At 38.8% G+C, this 20,762-nt stretch overlaps 1 protein-coding gene across 7 annotated transcripts in view; it reads right to left on the reverse strand.

Annotated features, from left to right (window-relative positions):
• LTBP1 (latent transforming growth factor beta binding protein 1) overlaps nucleotides 1-20,762 on the reverse strand; it is a 424,505-nt gene that overhangs the window by 187,935 nt on the left and 215,808 nt on the right. For all 7 annotated transcript variants that reach the window (XM_081253652.1, XM_081253651.1, XM_081253650.1 and 4 more), the window contains 2 exons: nucleotides 20,411-20,635; nucleotides 18,959-19,233 (listed from right to left, as the gene is read on the reverse strand). In XM_081253652.1, the coding sequence (XP_081109778.1) occupies nucleotides 18,959-19,233; nucleotides 20,411-20,635 (500 nt within the window). The remainder of the gene's footprint in view (nucleotides 1-18,958; nucleotides 19,234-20,410; nucleotides 20,636-20,762) is intronic.

A 20,762-nucleotide genomic window follows, 5' to 3' on the forward strand; every position in this document is an offset into this window, starting at 1 on the left:
CCACATGCCACGGAGAGGCTGGGCCTGTGAGCCATGGCTGCTGAGCCGGTGTGTCCGGAGCCTGTGCTCCCCACTGGGAGGGGCCACAATGGTGAGAGGCCCACGTACCGCAAAAAAAAAAAAAAATCTTCCAGCAAACAAAAGTCAAGGACCAGATGGCTTCACAGGTGAATTCTATCAAACATTTAGAGAAGAGCTAACACCCATCCTTCTCAAACTCTTCCAAAAAATTTCAGAGGAAGGAACACTCCCAAACTCATTCTATGAGGCCACCATCACCCTGATACCAAAACCAGACAAAGATACTACAAAAAAAGAAAATTACAGACCAATATCACTGATGAATATAGACGCAAAAATCCTCAACAAAATACTAGCAAACAGAATCCAACAACACATTAAAAGGATCATATGCCATGATCAAGTGGGATTTATCCCAGGGATGCAAAGATTCTTCAGTACACGCAAATCAATCAATGTAATACACCATATTAACAAATTGAAGAATAAAGACCATATGATCATCTCAATAGATGCAGAAAGAGCTTTTGACAAAATTCAACACCCATTTATGATAAGAACTCTCCAGAAAGTGGGCGTAGAGGGAACCTACCTCAACATAATTAAGGCCATATATGACAAACCCACAGCAAACATCATTCTCAATGGTGAAAAACTGAAAGCATTTCCTGTAAGATCAGGAACAAGACAAGGATGTTCACTCTCACTGCTATTATTCAACATAGTTTTGGAAGTCCTAGCCACAGCAATCAGAGAAAAGGAAAAAAAAAGGAATACAAATTGGAAAAGAAGAAGTAAAGCTGTCACTGTTTGCAGATGACATGATACTATACATAGAGAATCCTAAAGATGCCATCAGAAAACTACTAGAGCTAATCAATGAATTTGGTAAAGTAGCAGGATACAAAATTAATGCACAGAAATCTCTTGCATTCCTACACACTAATGATGAAAAATCTGAAAGAGAAATTAAGGAAACACTCCCATTTACCACTGCAACAAAAAGAATAAAATACCTAGGAATAAACCTTCCTAGGGAGACAAAAGACCTGTATGAAGAAAACTATAAGACACTGATGAAAGAAATTAAAGATGATACCAACAGACGGAGAGATATACTATGTTCTTGGATTGGAAGAATCAATATTGTGAAAATGACTATACTACCCAAAGCAATCTACAGATTCAATGCAATCCCTATCAAATCACCAATGGCATTTTTTATGGAACTAGAACAAAAAATCTTAAAATTTGTATGGAGATACAAAAGACCCCGAATAGCCAAAGCAGTCTTGAGGGAAAAAAAACGGAGCTGGAGGAATCAGACTCCCTGACTTCGGACTATACTACAAAGCTACAGCAATCAAGATAATATGGTACTGGCACAAAAACAGAAACACAGATCAATGGAACAAGATAGAAAGCCCAGAGGTAAACCCAGGCACCTATGGTCAACTAATCTACGACAAAGGAGGCAAGGATATAAAATGGAGAAAATACAGTCTCTTCAATAAGTGGTGCTGGGAAAACTGGACAGCTACATGTAAAAGAATGAAATTAGAACACTCCCTAACACCATACACAAAAATAAACGCAAAGTGGATTAGAGACCTAAATGTAAGACCAGACACTATAAAACTCCTAGAGGAGAACATAGGAAGAACACTCTTTGACATAAATCACAGCAAGATCTTTTTTGATCCACCTCCTACAGTAATGGAAATAAAAACAAAAATAAACATATGGGACCTAATGAAACTTAAAAGCTTTTGCACAGCAAAGGAAACCATTAACAAGACAAAAAGACAACCCTCAGAATGCAAGAATATATTTGCAGATGAATCAACGGCCAAAGGATTAATCCCCAAAATATACAAACAGCTCATGCAGCTCAATATTAAAGAAACAAACAACCCAATCCAAAAATGGGCAGAAGACCTAAATAGACATTTCTCCAAAGAAGACATACAGATGGACAAGAAGCACATGAAAAGCTGCTCAACATCACTAATTATTAGAGAAATGCAAATCAAAAGTACAATAAGGTATCATCTCACACCAGTTAGAATGGGCTTCTTCAGAAAATCTACAGACAACAAATACTGGAGAGGGTATGGAGAAAATGGAACCTCTTGCACTGTTGGTGTGAATGTAAACTGATACAGCCACTATGGAGAACAGTATGGAGGTTCCTTAAAAAACTAAAAATAGAATTACCATATGATCCAGCAATCCCACTACTGGGCATATACCCAGAGAAAACCATAATTCAAAAAGACACATGCACCCCAACGTTCATTGCAGCCCTATTTACAATAGCCAATAGCCAGGTCATGGAAGCAACTTAAATGCCCATCGACAGATGAATGGATAAAGAAGGTGTGGCACATATATACAATGGAATATTACTCAGCCATAAAAAGGAACGAAACTGGGTCATTTGTAGAGATGTGGATGCATCTAGAGACTGTCATACAGAGTGAAGTAAGTCAGAAAGTGAAAAACAAATATCATATATTAATGCATATATGTGGAACCTAGAAAAATGGTACAGATGAACCGGTTTGCAGGGCAGAAATTGAGACACAGATGTAGAGAACAAACGTATGGACACCAACGGGGGAAAGCAGTGGGGTGTGGGGGTGGGGGTGTGATGAATTGGGAGACTGGGATTGACATGTATACACTGTTGTGTATAAAATTGATGACTAATAAGAACCTGCTGTATAATAAAATAAATAAAATAAAATTCAAAAGTTTAAAAAACAAAACAAAAGAAACAAACAAAAAAGATACAAACGAATTTCTCCTATGTGAATCACTCACCACATTTTCAGAAAAAGCCTGTCTGTCATTTCAAGGCATATCTTATTAGAAATCCAGGAGAAATGTGCTAACTTTATAACCCAATATTTAGCTATTTCAAGTTAGAAAGAAAAATCTATCCTGTCCATCCATCAATGTGATAAAGCTCCTCAAAAAGTTCCCACAACCTCTGGCTGCAGATAGGGGACACTCTAACCCCACATGTCCCTTCTAGGATTCAGCAAATGTATGACCCACCTAGAGGTGTCCAAACAGAACAAGGAAGGTTCTGGCAACCAGGTCCTGTGAGTATCAACTGAAAAAAGTAGAGATAGTAAGACAGATGGCAGAGTTCAGATATGTTAAACAAATTTGTTGTTTGAAGTTAGCTGCATGGTGAAGGTATTAGCAGGACTAAAGGCTGCAAATCACAGGAAGAAAGGATTCAACTCATTAAGCAGGAGACCTTTTCAACAGTTAATAATCCTCAACAATGGAAGAGGTCAATATCTTCTCTGGGAATGGAGGCTGGAGGACCATCTCTCAGGAGTGCTCAGGGTATGAAGCAGATGACACTTAGGGTTTCTGCCAGGTCTAGGGTTCCATGCTCAGTATACACTGATAGGTTGCATTACTTGATTGAGGAAATGCAAATTACTACACACTAGAGAAACCCCAAGTACTTCTGTTGCTCTCACGTCTCTACAGGACTGTGTCTGGGCAGATGCATTCCTGCCCATCTCCTGTGTCTCACACCTCGTCCCTCAAATCAACATCACCAGAGATGCTCACCCCAGCCTGCAAGGTGAGAACTTATGCAAACTAGATAGAAAAGGGAAAAACAAATAGAGCTACTCCCAGCCCTAATCACCATGATTCTTAGAAGATTGGGTGCATGATAATAACTCGACCTTTCCTATCTTCATACCTGTATTAGCACTATATATCAGAAGGTAAGACTATTTAAAAATCATTACAATTACTCCATGAATGTTCATGGTTTGATTTTTACAACAAAAAATTATTGCAAGCAATGGTGTAAAAACTTTTGTTAAACATTGTTAAGAATTAACAGACTGCAAGACACTGTACTCTTCTAAATCTTGACCTGATTGAGAACACTTATCTGCAGACTTATCTGAAAAACTTATCTTGGAAATCCTTGGTTTTAAAACACCATACCACTTTCCTGATACTCAAAATAAAGCTGTGATGACAACTGGTTTTAGATCTCCCTATAAATATATGAGCTGGAATGATAAGTTTTCAACTTATCATGGCTTATATTTTTTGTCAATTAAAAACTCACCACTGGAGTTGCTTCAGAGATGAACAACTGCTTGAAGAGACTGATAAACGTTGGAGTGTGGTTTCAAGAGATTCAATTTTCATACCTTAAGATTACTGGTACCTATAATAATATTCTCATTTCAAGAACGCTTGCTACACTGGGCCAGTGGATCTTCTCCAAGGAAGACTCAGCCTTGGGGAAAAGGAAGGAGTACTGGATTGGAATCATTACACCTGGATCTAAACTCCAGCTCTCTCTGATGAGATGTTCCACAGATTATCCAGCCTCTCCTGACCAGTCCTGAGACAATGGAACAGTAATCCCAACTTCAAAGGATTGTGGTGAGATTAAATGATGCATGTCCAAGCATGGTTGACCTTACCCCATCAGCCCCTGTGCAGGGACTAAAAGAAAGTGATCTTTTGGGGTGTGTTCTGCACCAGGACAGAGTGTTTGGTAAGCAGAGCATGGGCTGGATCTGCACCGTCCTCCTCAGCTTATATCTTGTGTGGGTGCAACCTATCAAGTGGTACAGTGCTGGCCAATTTGTTAGGCTCTCAGGATGCATTTCTTAAAAGGGTTCAGATATTTCAGTAGTAGAAGGGTCACTTCATGAAGATGGCCACCATGTCAAGCACTCACTACTTAAGACATTTAAAAATGTTCATACTGAAATACTCTTACAAATTATCCTTATCACGTGTATCTACCTCACTTTATTTTATTATCAGGAACCATTATACATTGAAGTATAGAATACTTTGAGTTTGAATAAAGAACATTTTCTCAAAGAGATTAAGGCACTAGAACCAAAGAAACATATAAACAGAACCTAAAATGTTAAAAGAATACAGATTTTTAAAATGCTCCTAGAGATTGCACCAAGGTAAAACATGAAAGAAGAGAGGCTGATGCATTGCAACTCTTTCTTGCAAGAGTATGCAGAGCTGTGTTTAGGCAAGAACTGAAACAAGGCAGTGACTCAACGGCTGGACTGGGGAGAGAGATTCCAAAGGAATGGAGCAGCTTTAACTAAGCCCAATACCTAATACAACTGGAAGGGACCCCAGGGCGAGGGTGGGGGAAGGACAGAGGAAGGCAGGCCAAATGCAAAGGAACAGCAAGCCGGTGGGGTGGGGAAAGTCAGAGAATGAGGTGGAGCTAAGCCATGGAGAATTCTCCCAATTTGGGAGTCAATCTGTAGTTGGATATCAAAATTAATCAGGAGACAGGGAAAAGCAAAGGTCACCATTCCTTTTCCCAAAAGTTCTGGATTACTTCCAGTGAGATATTTGACATCTTTGAAGCAGTGTGGCAAAACACGGAAATATTGATAAAGAGGAGGAAGAAGAGGAAGAAAAGAGTTTTTTTTTTAATAAAAGTATAGTATTCTACATCTGGTACTTCCCCTCAAAAGTAAGTAAGAATTATCGGGATGGAGTACATCATTCATGGGGGAAAAAAGGGAAGAAATTATATTTAAGGTCAACATGATCAGTAATAGAAGACCAAAATATAAAATTGGATAATTATTAAAGGTCCGTTAGCTATACTTCTCCTCACATGACTAGCAGAAGAGGGCTTTTAAGTTCACCACAAATGATCTCTTTCCCAACAAATGCTGTCCCAGTAAGAGAGGTCCCAACACAAAACAAACTCCCAGGCATCTCCATGTTTGGCAGAATGAGTGCTTTATGACTGTGAAATTGACCTTCCCACACAATTCTATCCCCTATGGGCCCAGTGAAAAGCAGTGTAAAGATGACCCATAACTGAATAAATGACAAGAGCGTAGTCTTTGAAGTTGGAACAATGTGGGTCCAAATCCTCACTTTACCCATCATCACCTACATGGCCATGGGCAAAACTCTCAACCTCTGTCTATTTTCTCTATATAATGGAACTAAAAATGTCCATTTTCACAGAGCTCTCAAAACTTAGACAATACATAGAGGCAGATTCTACGTGAGACAGCCACATGTCCAGACATGCATGGCTCACAGTCAATATTAGACCCCTTCCTCTGGGTCCCTCATTTAAAAATCCGGGCTTATTTAACAAATGACCAAGTAATCTAACAGTTACTCAATATAATAGTGTCCCAGATTCAACTTACAGAGAAAAGATGTATTAAAAAAAAAGTTAGCTCTAGATATTTAAGAAGAAACACGATATTCTTAAGATTTTTCTAAAAATGTTCAGGTTTTCACAAAAGTGCTCTGACCAGTAGAAAATGGTCAGGGAGTAAATGCTGTGGAGAGTTTGTGATTATCTGGATTTCATCTTTATTCTACTCAATAAGGACAACATGGTATCACAATAAGTCAACCAGTTAATATCAATGTTCAAGCAGCAGATGATTTCACTTTGGGGACATCAAGATCCTTCTTGTCATATGCCATGTCTTGGTGCCAGAGGACCAAGACCATGAAGCTAAAATAGTGAAGCCTACTCTGCATCTACTCCCAAGCATACATGGTGCAATCACAAGACACCACAGAACATGAAACTCCCTAAAACATGTCCCAGAGAATGTATCTGTTCTTTCATGTTCAGCTAGTATTATGGACTGAATGTTGGTGTGCCCCTCCAGGCAAATTCACATCTAACCCCTAACAGGATGATATTAGGAGGTAAGGCCTTTGGGAGGTAATTAGGTTTAGATGAGGTCATGAGGGTGGGGCCCCTGTGATAGGATTAGTGTCCTTATAAGGAGAGGAAGACAGATTAGAGCCCTTTCTCTCTCTGCCATCTGAAGACAGTGACAAGGTGGCCATCTACAAACCAGGAAGAGAGCCCAACCAGGAACTGAATCTCTCAACATCTTGATCTTAGACTTCCAATCTCCAGAACTATGAGAATAAATTTTGGTCGTTTCAGCCACCCAGTCTATAGTATTTTTTATGGCAGCCCAAGCTGACTTATACAGACAACAACGGTTTCTTGTGAATCCACACCCAGGAGAAATGACCTAAGAGCCTGGATGGAACAGTAGAAACAATATTGGAGTAGGAAGCAGAAAGCCTCAGTCTTGGCCCTTACCTACCATAAACTCAAAACAAGACGTGAAGCAAATTTATTTCTCTCTGGACTTTAGCTTCCTCACCAATCAAATTTTAAGGATAGACTAATTGCAAATATTCGTTGATGCACCTAGATTCTATGATTTTATGAAGACTCTAGTGCAGGGGTGAGGGTAACCTGTGAAGCTCCATGTTCCTTAAATGTTCCCTGCCTGCCAGGTTGATACACTAGATTCCCTGCTGCCACATGCTTCCTAGTCCTAACATCATACCATGACCTGGACCAACTTGTTCAGTGATAACCAGAATGGGCTTCCTCTTCTGGACCCTGCTTCATACCCTCTCCCTTTCCTGCTAGTCAGTACCCACAAAAAAAAGGCAGCTCTTTCTAAAAACAGTCATGGCTTTTAAATGGCTCCTTTCTAAATTATAAGAATTATAATGAATAGATGATTGCCAATAGGCAAAATATCAGAAATTATTCAAGACAGTCATGGAGATACAGATTTTCCATGCCTTGAGCGATGACTCATTTTAAAGTCACATTATGGTTGATCAACCCACTCTGCACAAGTGTCCCATAAATTATTCCAAGTGTGCAACTGCCATGCTAACCTCTACCCCCACCCAGAAGCACCTTATTCCAATGTTCTGGCACAAAGCCTTGAGGTATTCTGGCAAACAGAAGCTACACCCTCAGTTCTATGAATCTGGTTGAGGAATGTGAATCCCATTTTTTGAAAATCTGGGATTTCTCATAAAAACCAGAATGAGGACCCTCATGGGGAAAGTTCTCCCTGTATGTAATGTAACAATTAATCCAAACTTCTGTCACAGGGCCTCTTTGTTTCTATTAATCTTTTCGCTGTGATATAAACACATCTCCACTTTGGCAAAATGACTTCTGCCCATCTTCCGAGCAAAACAGTCCTCCTCCAGCCTGTGGACCAACTATGGCTCCAAATCAAACTAGAAAACCTCATGAGAACTCTTCAGCGTCCATGTATCAGAACATTAAATATGTTCATGTCTATGTGCCAATGAGAAAAAGGGTCCAAATCTCTGAACCCTATCACTAATGCAACTATAGCAACATATTTGATCAACTTGTTCTAAAGGCCTGTTGTCATAAAGGAGAATATTGTACGATGGAGCACTGGCAGGGTAACAGGCATTGTCTCATAAGAAGAAGAGGAAAACGCTTAAATACTTCCAGATTTTCTAAAAGAACTTGTAAAAAATTTGCTTTGGCTTGAGCAGAACATTCTTTACAGGCAAGATTTTTTTTGTTGTTTTTGTTTTGTTTTTTTAAAGTCCACCCAGCTTTCTTTTATTAGAGTAATTAAAACAATGTTAGGCATGTGGTGTATCTGATACAACTATAATCCTCTGATATTTCAGGGTATTGATTTTACAAAGTATCTACTGTGACTAGGGCATTAACTGTTGGAAATGTATCCACATTGATTTCTGACAGTGTATTTGTTTAAAGCCTGCTGAAGCCAAACCATGGGCTTCAAGGAATTCCAGACAACTACTTTAGTTTTATGAAACAGTATTTTTAAAGTTACACTAAGACAAAAATGGTTTTAAAGTAACATAAAAGGAGAAAAAATTCTTAAGCATGAAATGTATGATTCTACTTGACATCTTTTCTAAATAAATGATCAAATTTGGGCTGCCTATTTTCTCCACCTCTACAATGATTTGAGTATTTCAACAGTCAAGTCTAGTAGGCTATGATGTATGTGTCTTGCTATTCTTAAATTGCAAAAAGAATTATATTTTTTCATGATTATATCCCAACATCATAATTCCTGCTAGCCTTTCCTTGCAGCAAAACACAAATAACATCATAAATCCTAGTACTAGATGGTACAAACATGAAATTTATCCAAACTTCCATTACCAAGGATATTCCCTTTATAAAGTTAGACTCAAGATGAGGGAGGAAATAAAGACAGGCATGTAGGCATGGCATGGTTATTACTACAGCAATCAGATCACTCACAAATGATGAACTTAAGGCCTATTCTCCCCAATGCTTATTTCTAGAACTGTATTGAGAGAAATTCTTTCTATGAAGCTTCATTGCTTGTCAGTTTCATTTTGTTTACATAGAGATACCGAAAGGAACAAAAACCCATTTGGGGCCTCATAACACTATGTCAGCTGTAACACGTGCCTCACTTGGTTAAGCTTTCAGTTTTTCGGTATCTCATCCAAGTACACAGAACTCAAAACTAATAATTACCTGTGGTTTGGTCGCAAGTAGTATAGAAAAACGGAATGCCACAAACCATATTAATAAGTTTCTTTAATTCCCTGTGAGCAGGGAACCATGTCTGTCTTGACCACTGCTCTGCCACTTGTGGCGGGAACCTTCACTGCTCACCAAAGAATCACTTGCTTCCCCACATGTTCTGGTCCCTTACTCTGTTAGTCAGCTTTGACTGCCATTATGAAACTCCAGAGACTGGATGGCTTCAATAACAGACATTTATTTTCTCTCCCAGTTCTGGAGTGTCAAAAACCAAAATCAAGGTGCTAGCATGGCCAGTTCTGGTGAGGACTCTCTTCCTGGCTTATAAGAGGCTGCCATCTTGCTATGTCCTCACATGATGAAGAGAGGGAGCTCTCTGGTGTCTCTTATTACAAGAACACTAATCCTATTGTATCAGGGCCCCACCCTTATGACTTTATTTAATCTTAATTACTTCCTTACAGACTATCTCCAATTACAGTCACATTGGGGGTTAAGACTTCTCTTGTTGTCAGAATTGAGAGGTCCTATATTCCATATAGCACAGCAGTAACATGGTGGAGACCACCATCAGCCTGAGTCCCTGAGAGATGTATAGCACAGAGCTCCCTGCTCACCTGTTAGACATATAGTGCATACAAAGTGTAAGCTTTTGTAATGTTTATTACTGCAGCAAAACCTAGCCTACACTGACTAATACTAATATACTTACTGACGACTCACCTGTGCCCAGTACTGAGCTCAGTCTGTAAATGGCCCTGTCCTCATGCAAAGCACAAGCTTGTGGGGAAGAGAAGAGAGGCACAAAATCATCAACTTTAAGACAACTAAATTCAAAATAGTCTGATTGGATTCTACATGCAGTAAAAGGTCGGGAGGAGAGAGCAATGTGCATTGAAGGATTGAAATGCTTTTTAGAGGAGCCAACACTTGTGTCTCTCAAGTCGGGGTGGATTTGAAAGATCTTTCTAGGTATTGACTGTATTCGAGGTTTGTACAGTTTGCTTTGTCCACAGATCTTGTGCATATGTGAGTATCAGTGGTGTCTAAGATTACAACAAAGAAGAGAGACATCAAAATCATCACAGTCAGAGAACTGCATGACTAAAAGAGGCCTTGGTAGTCTTCTCAGCCAAACCAGTTATTTGAAAAATAAAGAAACCAAGGGCCAGAGATATGGTGAGTTTGCCAAAGTGGAAAAAGAGCTATTATCTTGGAAATACCAACACAAGCTAGTCCCCTTACCTCTCTGAGCCTCAAGTTTCACTTAAGTAAATGGGAGACAACAATACCTACTTTTCCTTGTTATGAGGTTGTTTTGAAGGTCAGGTAAGGCCATACATGTGAATGTTCTCTATCAACTATTTTATAAAAATACACGGCTTTACTAAGATGCCTACCCCAAAGCCACAGAGCCGTCAGACCATTTTCTCAACTCCATCAAAGCCTGCACACTCTAAGCCAGTCCTCTCCAAAGTGTCATCTTGAAAGCACTGCTGTCTTTGTTCAAAATATTTAGAACTCTGCTGTCCGGATTTCAGAATTCTCTTCAGGGCTGAAGACATGTTATTTTAAATGCCCTCAGTGGTGGTATTCAGCTCACGAGAAGCTGAACTGAGCATCAGAAGCTTTCGGATTCATTGAGAATACATTAAATGGGTGAGCTGCAGAAAATCGAAGACTAGTTTTCACGTGCAGCTTGTTAACTGGTTCTGAAACACTTCCTTCAAAACCAGTTTCCAAACTGCACAACAGCAGTATCACTAGAGTAAATGCACAGTCTCAAAGAGAGATCTTGTTGAAACAATATCCAATTTCATATATAAATTCTTTTATATATAAAAGGAGAAAAAATGGAATGAGGATGAGAAAAAAAACAGTATTTATCATCATTGTGGGGGAAGGTGCAGGGCAGAGTTGGGGAATCCTTTTATCCTTTTATTTGTCTTTTCAACAAAAAGCAACAATGTTGCTTTTTTCACTACAACTTTATGGGTCAGGTTCTGAAGAATTGTGTTGTTTTGTTTTTTAAGCAAATCAGATGATTGCACTTCATTTTAGCAAATCTCAATTCCAAGGGGTCATGCAGACAAAGCCAAGAAACAACATCAGATCCTAGAAGTACCAGCTGTGACTCTTCAAACATTTTTGTAATGTATAGAGCCTAAACCAGCCATCAGTTCAAGTCACGGGCTCTTAAAACCACTTCCAACATGCTCAAAACTGTCATCTTCAAATGTAATGATCACAAAATCTTGCCACTTTGTCAATATCAGAAGTGACACAACATGCATCCACTCTGAACTGCCCCATGATTATTTTCAATGCCTACTCCTCTGAAAAAACAGAAGTCTAATTAATAGGTATATTATTTTAGTGAGCCTTAGAGGTATAAAACACAGAAATTTGATATTCCATGTCATGATAAAGGCATTTTCACTGCCTTTATCATAAATAAAATGAAAAACATCTGAGCGGACCGAAGAAACATAAACTTGCTTGTCTATTAAACAGGTCAGGGTAAGTGGACACTTGAAGCTGACAGCCTCTTTGGTGCCCAGAAGACATTGGCCTGGGTAAAGACTCAATATTAGGCAGTAGGAAGGGTAACGTCTGGGTCATCACCCATTCTCTTAAGTACTCTACTTCAGTTCTAAGAATCTGTATTTTGATTATCCTAATGTCTCAGTCCTACATTCTCAATCCAAGTAAAACCAGCAGTTCTTCCCGCCACTGGCAGAAGCCCAGTGACATGGAGACATGTTCTCTTTCATGTGCAGTGTGTTTCCCCTTTGGATCTTATCCCTGTCTTTATTGATCTTTTCAACTCCAAGGAAGAGGGCCCCTGCACAAAGTCCATCTGGCAGAGGCAGTTGGAAAGACCAACTGACACTGCAGAGGTCCAAGACCTATCACTGCGATGCATGTGACACCTTCAGTGACACCCTCTGCTGTTGACACAGGTAAGGTTTGGCAAGGATGGCCATTTTACAGTTGCTGGGGATAACCAGACTCCCTAACAGTCAGTTAAATATTTCTTAGATTATGCCAAAGGACTATTTGAGTAGGATACTGAAGTAAACCCCAGATGGCATAGAAGTGCCTGGTGTTCATGACTTATTCCACCTGAAGGAGGCCAAACTTCAGTAAATGCAATCAGCACACCCCCACAGGGCTCTCTGCTCCTGGAGAAGGCAGATGTCTGGTGGCTCTGGCCCTGCCTTCCCTCATCACTGTCCAGCAGCCCCTCTGCAAGAAGGCCAAGTTCAACCGGGAGGGCCCCAACCCCAAAAGCATGTGGCCTGGGGAAATGGGGAAGAGAAGAGAGCCACATACACACCTGTACCCACTGTTGACCCAGCCTGGATGACTCAGTTCTCCTTCCCACATAAGGGATAACACAGACACAAGAGGCCAAGAGCCTTTGGTAAAATGTTTTATAGTTATTCTTTGTTTAGACTTCTCATCTATTTATGTAGTTTATGGACTCAATTTAGGGAATTAACCAGAGTGAAAGTGTTACAACCATGCTGGCATTATCCCCCCCTCAGGATAAAACTGGTATTTCATCATAGCTTCAGGCCTCACCTCAGTAATGCTCATCATGAGGGCAGAGAAGAGTCTGAGGAAATCAAAGAGGTTTCTAAGCAGAACTTCACGTTCTTGATCCCTTAATTGAGCACTAAATTCCTTTTCCATCACTGAGAAGAGATTTGGAAAGTCTGCAGCCCATATCTACAGCTACATCTCTACTTATCCATCTCTGTTTTTTCTGCCGTGTGGAACTGACAGGCATCTGTTTCTCTACTTTCTCATTGGCTTCTGTGTGGTAGAAACCAGGAAATATTTTTCTTCAAAGTCCTGTGACTTTTTTAAAAAGTACTTTTAGCAATGTAGTTCAGTTACTTTTCCACTTCAGTGAGTTCACACTTTCCTGTTAATTTCTCCATGATGCTTATTTTTTTAACGTTTTTTTAAACAAAAGCAAAGTGCATCTGCTTGGCTCTTCAGAATTATGTGTGTGTTTATGTTCGTTCCAGTGTTAAAGTTTAGAGCTTGAGGATGTTTTTGAATTTGTCTGCCAAAAGAGACCAATCTCCAATTAAAGAATCTTTTTCTCCAGTGGCCTATTCTGTTTCTATTCTTCCTGTCCAAAAAGAACTGTTGGAACAACTTCTGGAACCTCTAAGAGGATCCCAAACTGTTCTCGTGTCATTTTAACTCAGTTTTTGCCCCAGGGCTTAAAATTTATATGACCAGTAATTAAAGGAAAGCAAGGTTTTTCCAACGATATCAGGATTTCACATCAAGAAGTGGTCCTTTTCTTCCTAATCCACATAAAGCTTGTTTTCATCTATAGAATATATATTAGAGAATTTAATCTTAGAGTGTTTCTTATGGTTTTGTAAATTAAACTGTATTTTTTAAATTGAAGTACAGTTGCTGTACAATATTATATAAGTTACAGATATACAATATAGTGGTACACAATTTTTCAAGTTTATACTCCATTTATAGTTATTGTAAAATATAATCTATGCTCGCCATGTTGTACAGTATATCCTTATAGCTTATTTTATACCTTATAGTTTGTATGTCTTGTACCTATGGGTTTTTTAAAATCATTATGAGGATTTTATGGTTGCCAACTATGAAAGTGGGTTTGTATGTTATTTGATTATCTTTATCCGTGCTAGAGTGCTGTACTAAAAATACCCTCTCTCTTCTGTTTACATCTACTTCAGGTTTTCTATCCTTATTTAACTCAGGTATTTATACATGGAATTTGCTGCTCTTTTGGCACTTGCAATCGGAAAGTCCTGAGGCACTTGAATTTTTGTCTCATCTTGTAACTCCTGTCTAATTAAGGGGCATGTTTCCACAATGAACAAAAAGCACACGATTTCACAAGGCAGCAATGGCACACCCAACATGGAAGCTGGACTCTGAACCCTACCTCTCACACAAGGTCTTTTCATACCCTCTGACATCATTAGGTCACTGTAAACGTTTATTTCCAGTAATTGGGCAATAAATAAAACATGTTTGAAACAACCAAAAACTCAGATGCCAAATAAATCTCAAATTTAGTCACTGTTAAGAGAACCCGTTTAAAATAAAGGACACCCTTGCACAATGGAAAAAGTGTACACATTTGATGACCCTGTGGTGCAAAAATAGATTTGAGGGGTATTTTTCTGAAATTTGGCCTCTCCCTAGAGATGAAAACTTGACTGGAAATGTTGAAGTTTTAAGCACATGAAAACATGAGATTATACTGAAAGTAGTTGGTAATTATAACTCCTAGAAATGTAATTCTAATTTGATCTACACATTGAGCAAAATCTCAGAAATGTTTTCAAATATATATGGCATACCACTGTTTACTGCAGACAGCACAGATACTTATCTCTGCCAAAATTATGACTTTTCAGCTACTTCAAACTTCATTTACATTCAAGAAGCCAAGTCCTCTTAGCCACCCTGTATGTTCTATTAGATTAATTTCTATTCTTTTAATACTTTAAAGTGAATTAAGTGATGCCTGTACCCAGCCTGATTCACACAGAAATCAACAGTTTATATAATCTTAAGAACAAGAAATTATTTTTAGGACTCGGAAAGATGAAACATCACTTTCTACAATAGGAAAGGTATTTCCCCCTTTATCTTGACACTCTCCATCAAGGTGAAAAACACTTTAGATATCTCCAATCCCATTACTCCTCCTCGTTCCACTTTATAATCCAAGCCAAAACAATCTCTGTTCTTATTAATTTAACTATCATCACTAAGTCTAGTCACTGACCACTGAGTTTTCTCCATTAATCCTCTCTCAGTTCATCTCTAAAACAGCACTGGATTCCATGATTGATATTCAAGAATGCCTGATTCTTGACATCAATCAAAGATGGAACTGGTTAAAACAAAGATGTAGCTACTCATCTTTACCTCACAATCCTCCCCTCCAAGGGTCAGTTAATCAATCAGAGAGCACATTTATCTGATTTCTGAAGCCAAGGAGTTCAGAATACTCCAACTCATCACCATCTTTTTCTTCACAACAGCCCATAATCAAATCCTGACGCTGGACTCTTCACAAAGGTCTCTGCATTAATCTCTTCATCTTTAAATTTACTTCTTAGATTGGACCCCGATCATTTCACAATGGGACTAAGGCCGACTTCTCTTCCCTGGCCTCTTCATGTCTACTATCCCCACATCCACTTCCATCTCATTCAAAAGTTGAAACTTTTAAAATTTTCTAAAAGTTAATTAAATGTATTAAACTTAGAGCTTTTAAGTTCATCTTAAAATTATATTATTCTATTTATAAGTCTAGGAAATGTTCACATTTTCCTTCTTTTCCTCATAAGGAATTTTCAAATATGCTGAGAGAATTCAAAGAATACAGTGATCACTTGCTTTCCCACCTCTCAGAGTCAACAATTTTTACAATTTTGTTACATTTGTGTATAAAAGGCGTTTGAAAGTAAATTACAGACATCATGGCATTCCTCACTCAAGAATAAGGACACTACCCTACACACCTCTAACACCATTATCACACCTAAGAAAATAATAGTTCCCAAAATACCATCTAATATCCAGTCCGTATTTAAACTTCCTCAATTGTTCTTCAAATGTCTTTCAGAGCTGGGTTTTGATTTTTTTAAAACCAAGATATGATTAAGGCTCATATATTATATGTGCTATTGTCTCTCTTTAGTCTCTTTCTGAGGAAGTCAATCTATATATTTTTTAACGATATGAAGAAACCAAGCAATAATACCCTACATTATCATTCTTTGTGATGTGAGGGAGTATGATAGTTTTGGCTTGTTTCTTCACCCTCAGTATTCCCTATGAGCTGGAGGTTAGGTGTAAAGGATTGATTAGATTCAGCTCACACATTTTTGGCAAGAATACCTTTAAGGTGTTGCTCTACACTTCATACTGCATCCCATCAGGAGGCATATAATATCAGTTGTCCCCCTTCTAATGATTCTGAGTTTGATCACTTGATCAAGGGGGCATCATGCGATTTTTACCTTGATACCAAGTCTTTTATTTTGCCTTATGCCTCAGGTTAGGCTTCATATCTGTGCCAAAGCCTGCCAGGAACTATAAACTAGTTTACTTCTCTGGTCTCTTCTGACACTTCTTCCTTACCTGTTTCTTGCAGTGTTCTCTCTCTTCTGTTTAATTTCTCCCCCACTTCTCTGTGAGCTTAGTTTCCTAACCAATCATCCATTTTCCTCCACCATCCAAGCAGTTCCTGAAATTCTATTCTATGAAGCTCCCATGAAGTTAAATACACTGATCACAGTTCATGTTGGCTTTTCAACCTCAAGTTTACTGCCTCATTTTTAGAATGTGCCACAGAAACAAGGGCTATTTCTACTAAATTTGTTTTGTATATGACCTCTAATGGCAATACATAAACATAGGTGCTTACTGATGACTATGACATGAAGGTCTCAGTAGTTATAATCTGCATCTAATAAGAGTTTTCTCACTGAGCAAAGCACTAGTAAGTATTTATGCAGTCGTTTCTGCCATTCATTTAAAATCCACCTGTACCTCTCTCTGCAACTATGTTTGCAAACCAACCACAGCAAGAAGACGCAAATATTTTCAAACACCTTTGTAGGATACATCTTATATACTATTGACTATTTGCCAGTAATTTTTTTTTTAATGCCTGGATCATCCTAATTGCACAAATTGGACAATCATGGGCATTCAGCAATATTTCTCACCAACAGAAAAAGCAAATATATTCTGAGAATGTTTTCTCAAAACAGGTCTTATTTTGAAGCTGTGTATTAGTTACTACACATGCAAAATGAATTAAGAATTGAGATCACTGTCTGGTTCATTCAGACCAAAAGTCAGAGAAGTATCCAGATAAGGCAAAAAAGTGTTCCACTGAGTTTGGATTATTTGGGTAACTCCACCGACTATCCAATTCATGTGGATTGTATAGTTCAGCTTAGGCCTAAAAGTAAATAATCTGTTTATATTCTTTCTAGTTAGCAATCATCTGCCTACTATTATATGTAAAAGAATAACAAGTCTGTTGACATCTCATTTTCTTGCTTTTTACCATCTGTATTCCAACTTGGAAACTAGGGAGAAGGATACTGGGCACAGAATTTTAAAAGGAGCTGCTTTTTTCCTTTCTCATGACCAGCCTAAGCTGAAATGACTAAACAATGCAAATGGCACCAAATTCATCCTCCTTCTCCAAGGCTTGTCTGGGGCAAACTGTGCAGCATACGAGGTTTACATCAGCCCCACTGTCCCTATAAAAACTTGCCCTTAACACAGTAATCCAGTCTTTACTTCTAAGCTAAATGTAAACTGATGATATTCCTTCTCCAAAAAGCATGTGTTTAAACCTGGTCTTCCACTGAGGAAGGAAAAGGTCCCTCTTAAGTAGGCATTTCAGGCTCCGCAGGCAGACCAAGGTTGTGTGGGGCATCAAGGCTTCCCTGTCTTACTGAAGTTACATGACATAAGCAATCACCTGCTCTATTTTTATGTTTGACTCTATCAATAGGTAAGTGTCTTCTAAGCTAGTAGTTGCATAGTTCTGTAACATTTGCAGAGCATGTCACATTACCTTGTCTAATCTTGACAAAGCCCCATATTCTTGTCTTCACTTTACAAATAAGGAAGCTGGTTCCCTGCCACCAAGTGCTGAGCCCATGGCTCTAACCAAGGTCTTATAACTCTACATGGCTGTTCTTTCCATTCTGGTCTACAAATCAATTTTGCCTCTTCCCCTAGAAGAAAGGGGATGACCCAACCATGGACTTGCCCAGCACCTAAAAGTGTTCTCCAGGTTTCAAAAGCAAGGACGACTGATTCTACTACCAACAGATATTTCATTCACACACAAACACACACACAATTTTTTGAATATTCAGGTAACAGCAGGAATAATAAATAGATCTTGCCTATTCTTCTCACAGGGGGTTCAAACCATAATCAGGTGACAGGAGAAGAACCAAAGGACAAAGCTATGTCATTATCACATAACTCCAAAGCAGGAAGCACCAAGTAACTGGGGTAGAGGAACCAGTAATTTTATGTTGCTTCTACTATGCACATTCAATGATGAGTTTTAAAGAAAAGTCAGCCTCTCTCTCACTTTATGATATATAGACCTAAAGTTACACATAAATCCAATGATATTTAAAATGCACTTCAAACAACTCATGCATTGCCATTCTAGTGATAAATTTTTATAAGAAAATAAAAGATGACAAATTATGGCAAACTTTTTCTGAAAAGGGCTTTGCAGACCGTATTTTAGGCATTTCAGATCATATGACCTCATTGAAAGTATACCATCCTTCTGTCCATAGCATGAAAGCAGACATAGACAGTATGTAAATGATGGGTATGGCTGTGGCCAATAAAGTTTTATTTACAGTAACAGGCCCACAGGTCAGTTTGCTAACCCCTTCTACAAAAAACTTACTTTTACCAAGTCTGTCTTTCCTACTACAATGAGACTAAAATGGGCTGGGCAGTGTTGCTCACCTGTGACCCAATAGTCTCCTGGAAGCACCGGCCAAGCTGCGTCTTAGCAGCCACCGGATACACGTGAGGAATGACTTGCTGGTGGGAGTATGAGGAATGGACTGTCTGAGTCTTCTGGACAGGAAGTCCTTGGTAAGAGACTTGGGACTGGCCTGGTTGAGCTTCTTTTACCTTCTGGCCTGTTGGGCCATCAACTCTTGAAACCTGATGTATCTGGACTGAGGCCTCAGGAGGGTGCTTCACATGGATATTGACTATGTTAGGAGGAAATTTCACTAAAACAGATTGGGAAGAAAACTTATCAGTCATAAATAATTAATACGCACATCAGGATGAAAGTAAATGTTCATGCTAGTCAGCAGGAAACTAAGTTTTATATACACACATAAACTTAAGTACATATATATTATACCTGGGATAAATGATACATTTTTAGTGTGTATCTGTTTTTGCTGCACAGCCATTAAAAAACTCTTGAGAGTAAAAGGGGACACTCAAAAATTAAACCTGAATTTATATACTTTAAAGAATAAAACTGCTTTTACAAAGAGAAATTTAAACTTCTCACAGTAACAGATCCATGAGACAAAAATTTTCTTCAGAGGAGTCATAAAACTACGAAATTCGTGCTACTTGTGGTCATACATTCTACCAAACAAGAGTAATAAAGACTCAAGAGTTTGATTATTTTTGAATTTCTCACAAAGTTTCCATCGTAGAGACTGTAGGATTTACAACACAATTTCACAAAGCATAGTACTCTTACCCTTAAACCTGGTGTGTACATACTTCTGTGCTTCCTGTGACACACACAAAATACCAAAGTGTGATATTTTATATCTCTATTTTCTTTCTCTGCAGCTTTCACACAGAATTTCATCTTCTGATGCTAAGACTCAGGTTTTAAAGAATAAGAGCCAGTAACACTCCTCTGACCCCTTTTTAAAAAATTGTGCATGTGTAAGAGGTGCCAGGTTGAAAAGAATGAATTAGTCATAGAATTTCTGAGCTCCAAGTGACCTAGTTTACCTTCCTCGTCAGATGAATAAACTGAAGCCCAGGGAGGTGAGGTTACAGATTGTTTAGAACTAAAACCAAGAGCTCTTTGACTACAAAATAGACTTGGTGTTCATCAGCAGGTACTGTGGGATCTACTAGTTTATTAATCCCATAAGGGCCAGAACACCATCTTGTTCATCTTTCCATTTCCCAGGACCTGCCAGAACAGTGCCATGTATGTTTATCAGCTCTTGGTCCTGCATCACCAGAGAAAGATGGGCTCCATTTTCTTATTTCCTAGTTACCATTCCCTATAGCCTAGAAAGCACTGGCACCATATACCTGGGCCCATATTCTGTTCCAATACCAGCCCTGCAGACACTTGGCTTCTGTAAGGGTTTGGCATGTTAACAGAGTTCTGACAAATGGGCAAAATCAAAATAATCAGCTTACCTTTGACTCCTTGCTGGCTGGTCATGGTCAGAGGCAAAGTATGTGTTGAGTGGACGACATGTGTTCCCAATGCCTTGCCTGACTGCTGGGAATGCTGATAAAGTTTAGGCATGCTAGCACCATGGACCGGAATCTGACAAAGCTTCCCTGTGAAATTTGGAGGGCACTGGCATTTGTCCCTTGAACTGCATTGGCCTCCATTCATACATGGAAGATGGCAAATTACTGTAAAGGAAAAGAGAAAATGTGGAGAGTTGGTTAGTTTCTCAAATGCTAAGTAACAATCAACCAACAAATCTCCCCCAAAGCACAGCCATCATATTCCCAATGACTTTAGAAATGGTAAACAAGG

The sequence above is a fragment of the Mesoplodon bidens genome (genome assembly GCF_964165515.1).
Source record: "Mesoplodon bidens genome assembly, chromosome: 14".
In the NCBI taxonomy this organism is placed as follows: Eukaryota; Metazoa; Chordata; class Mammalia; order Artiodactyla; family Ziphiidae; genus Mesoplodon; species Mesoplodon bidens.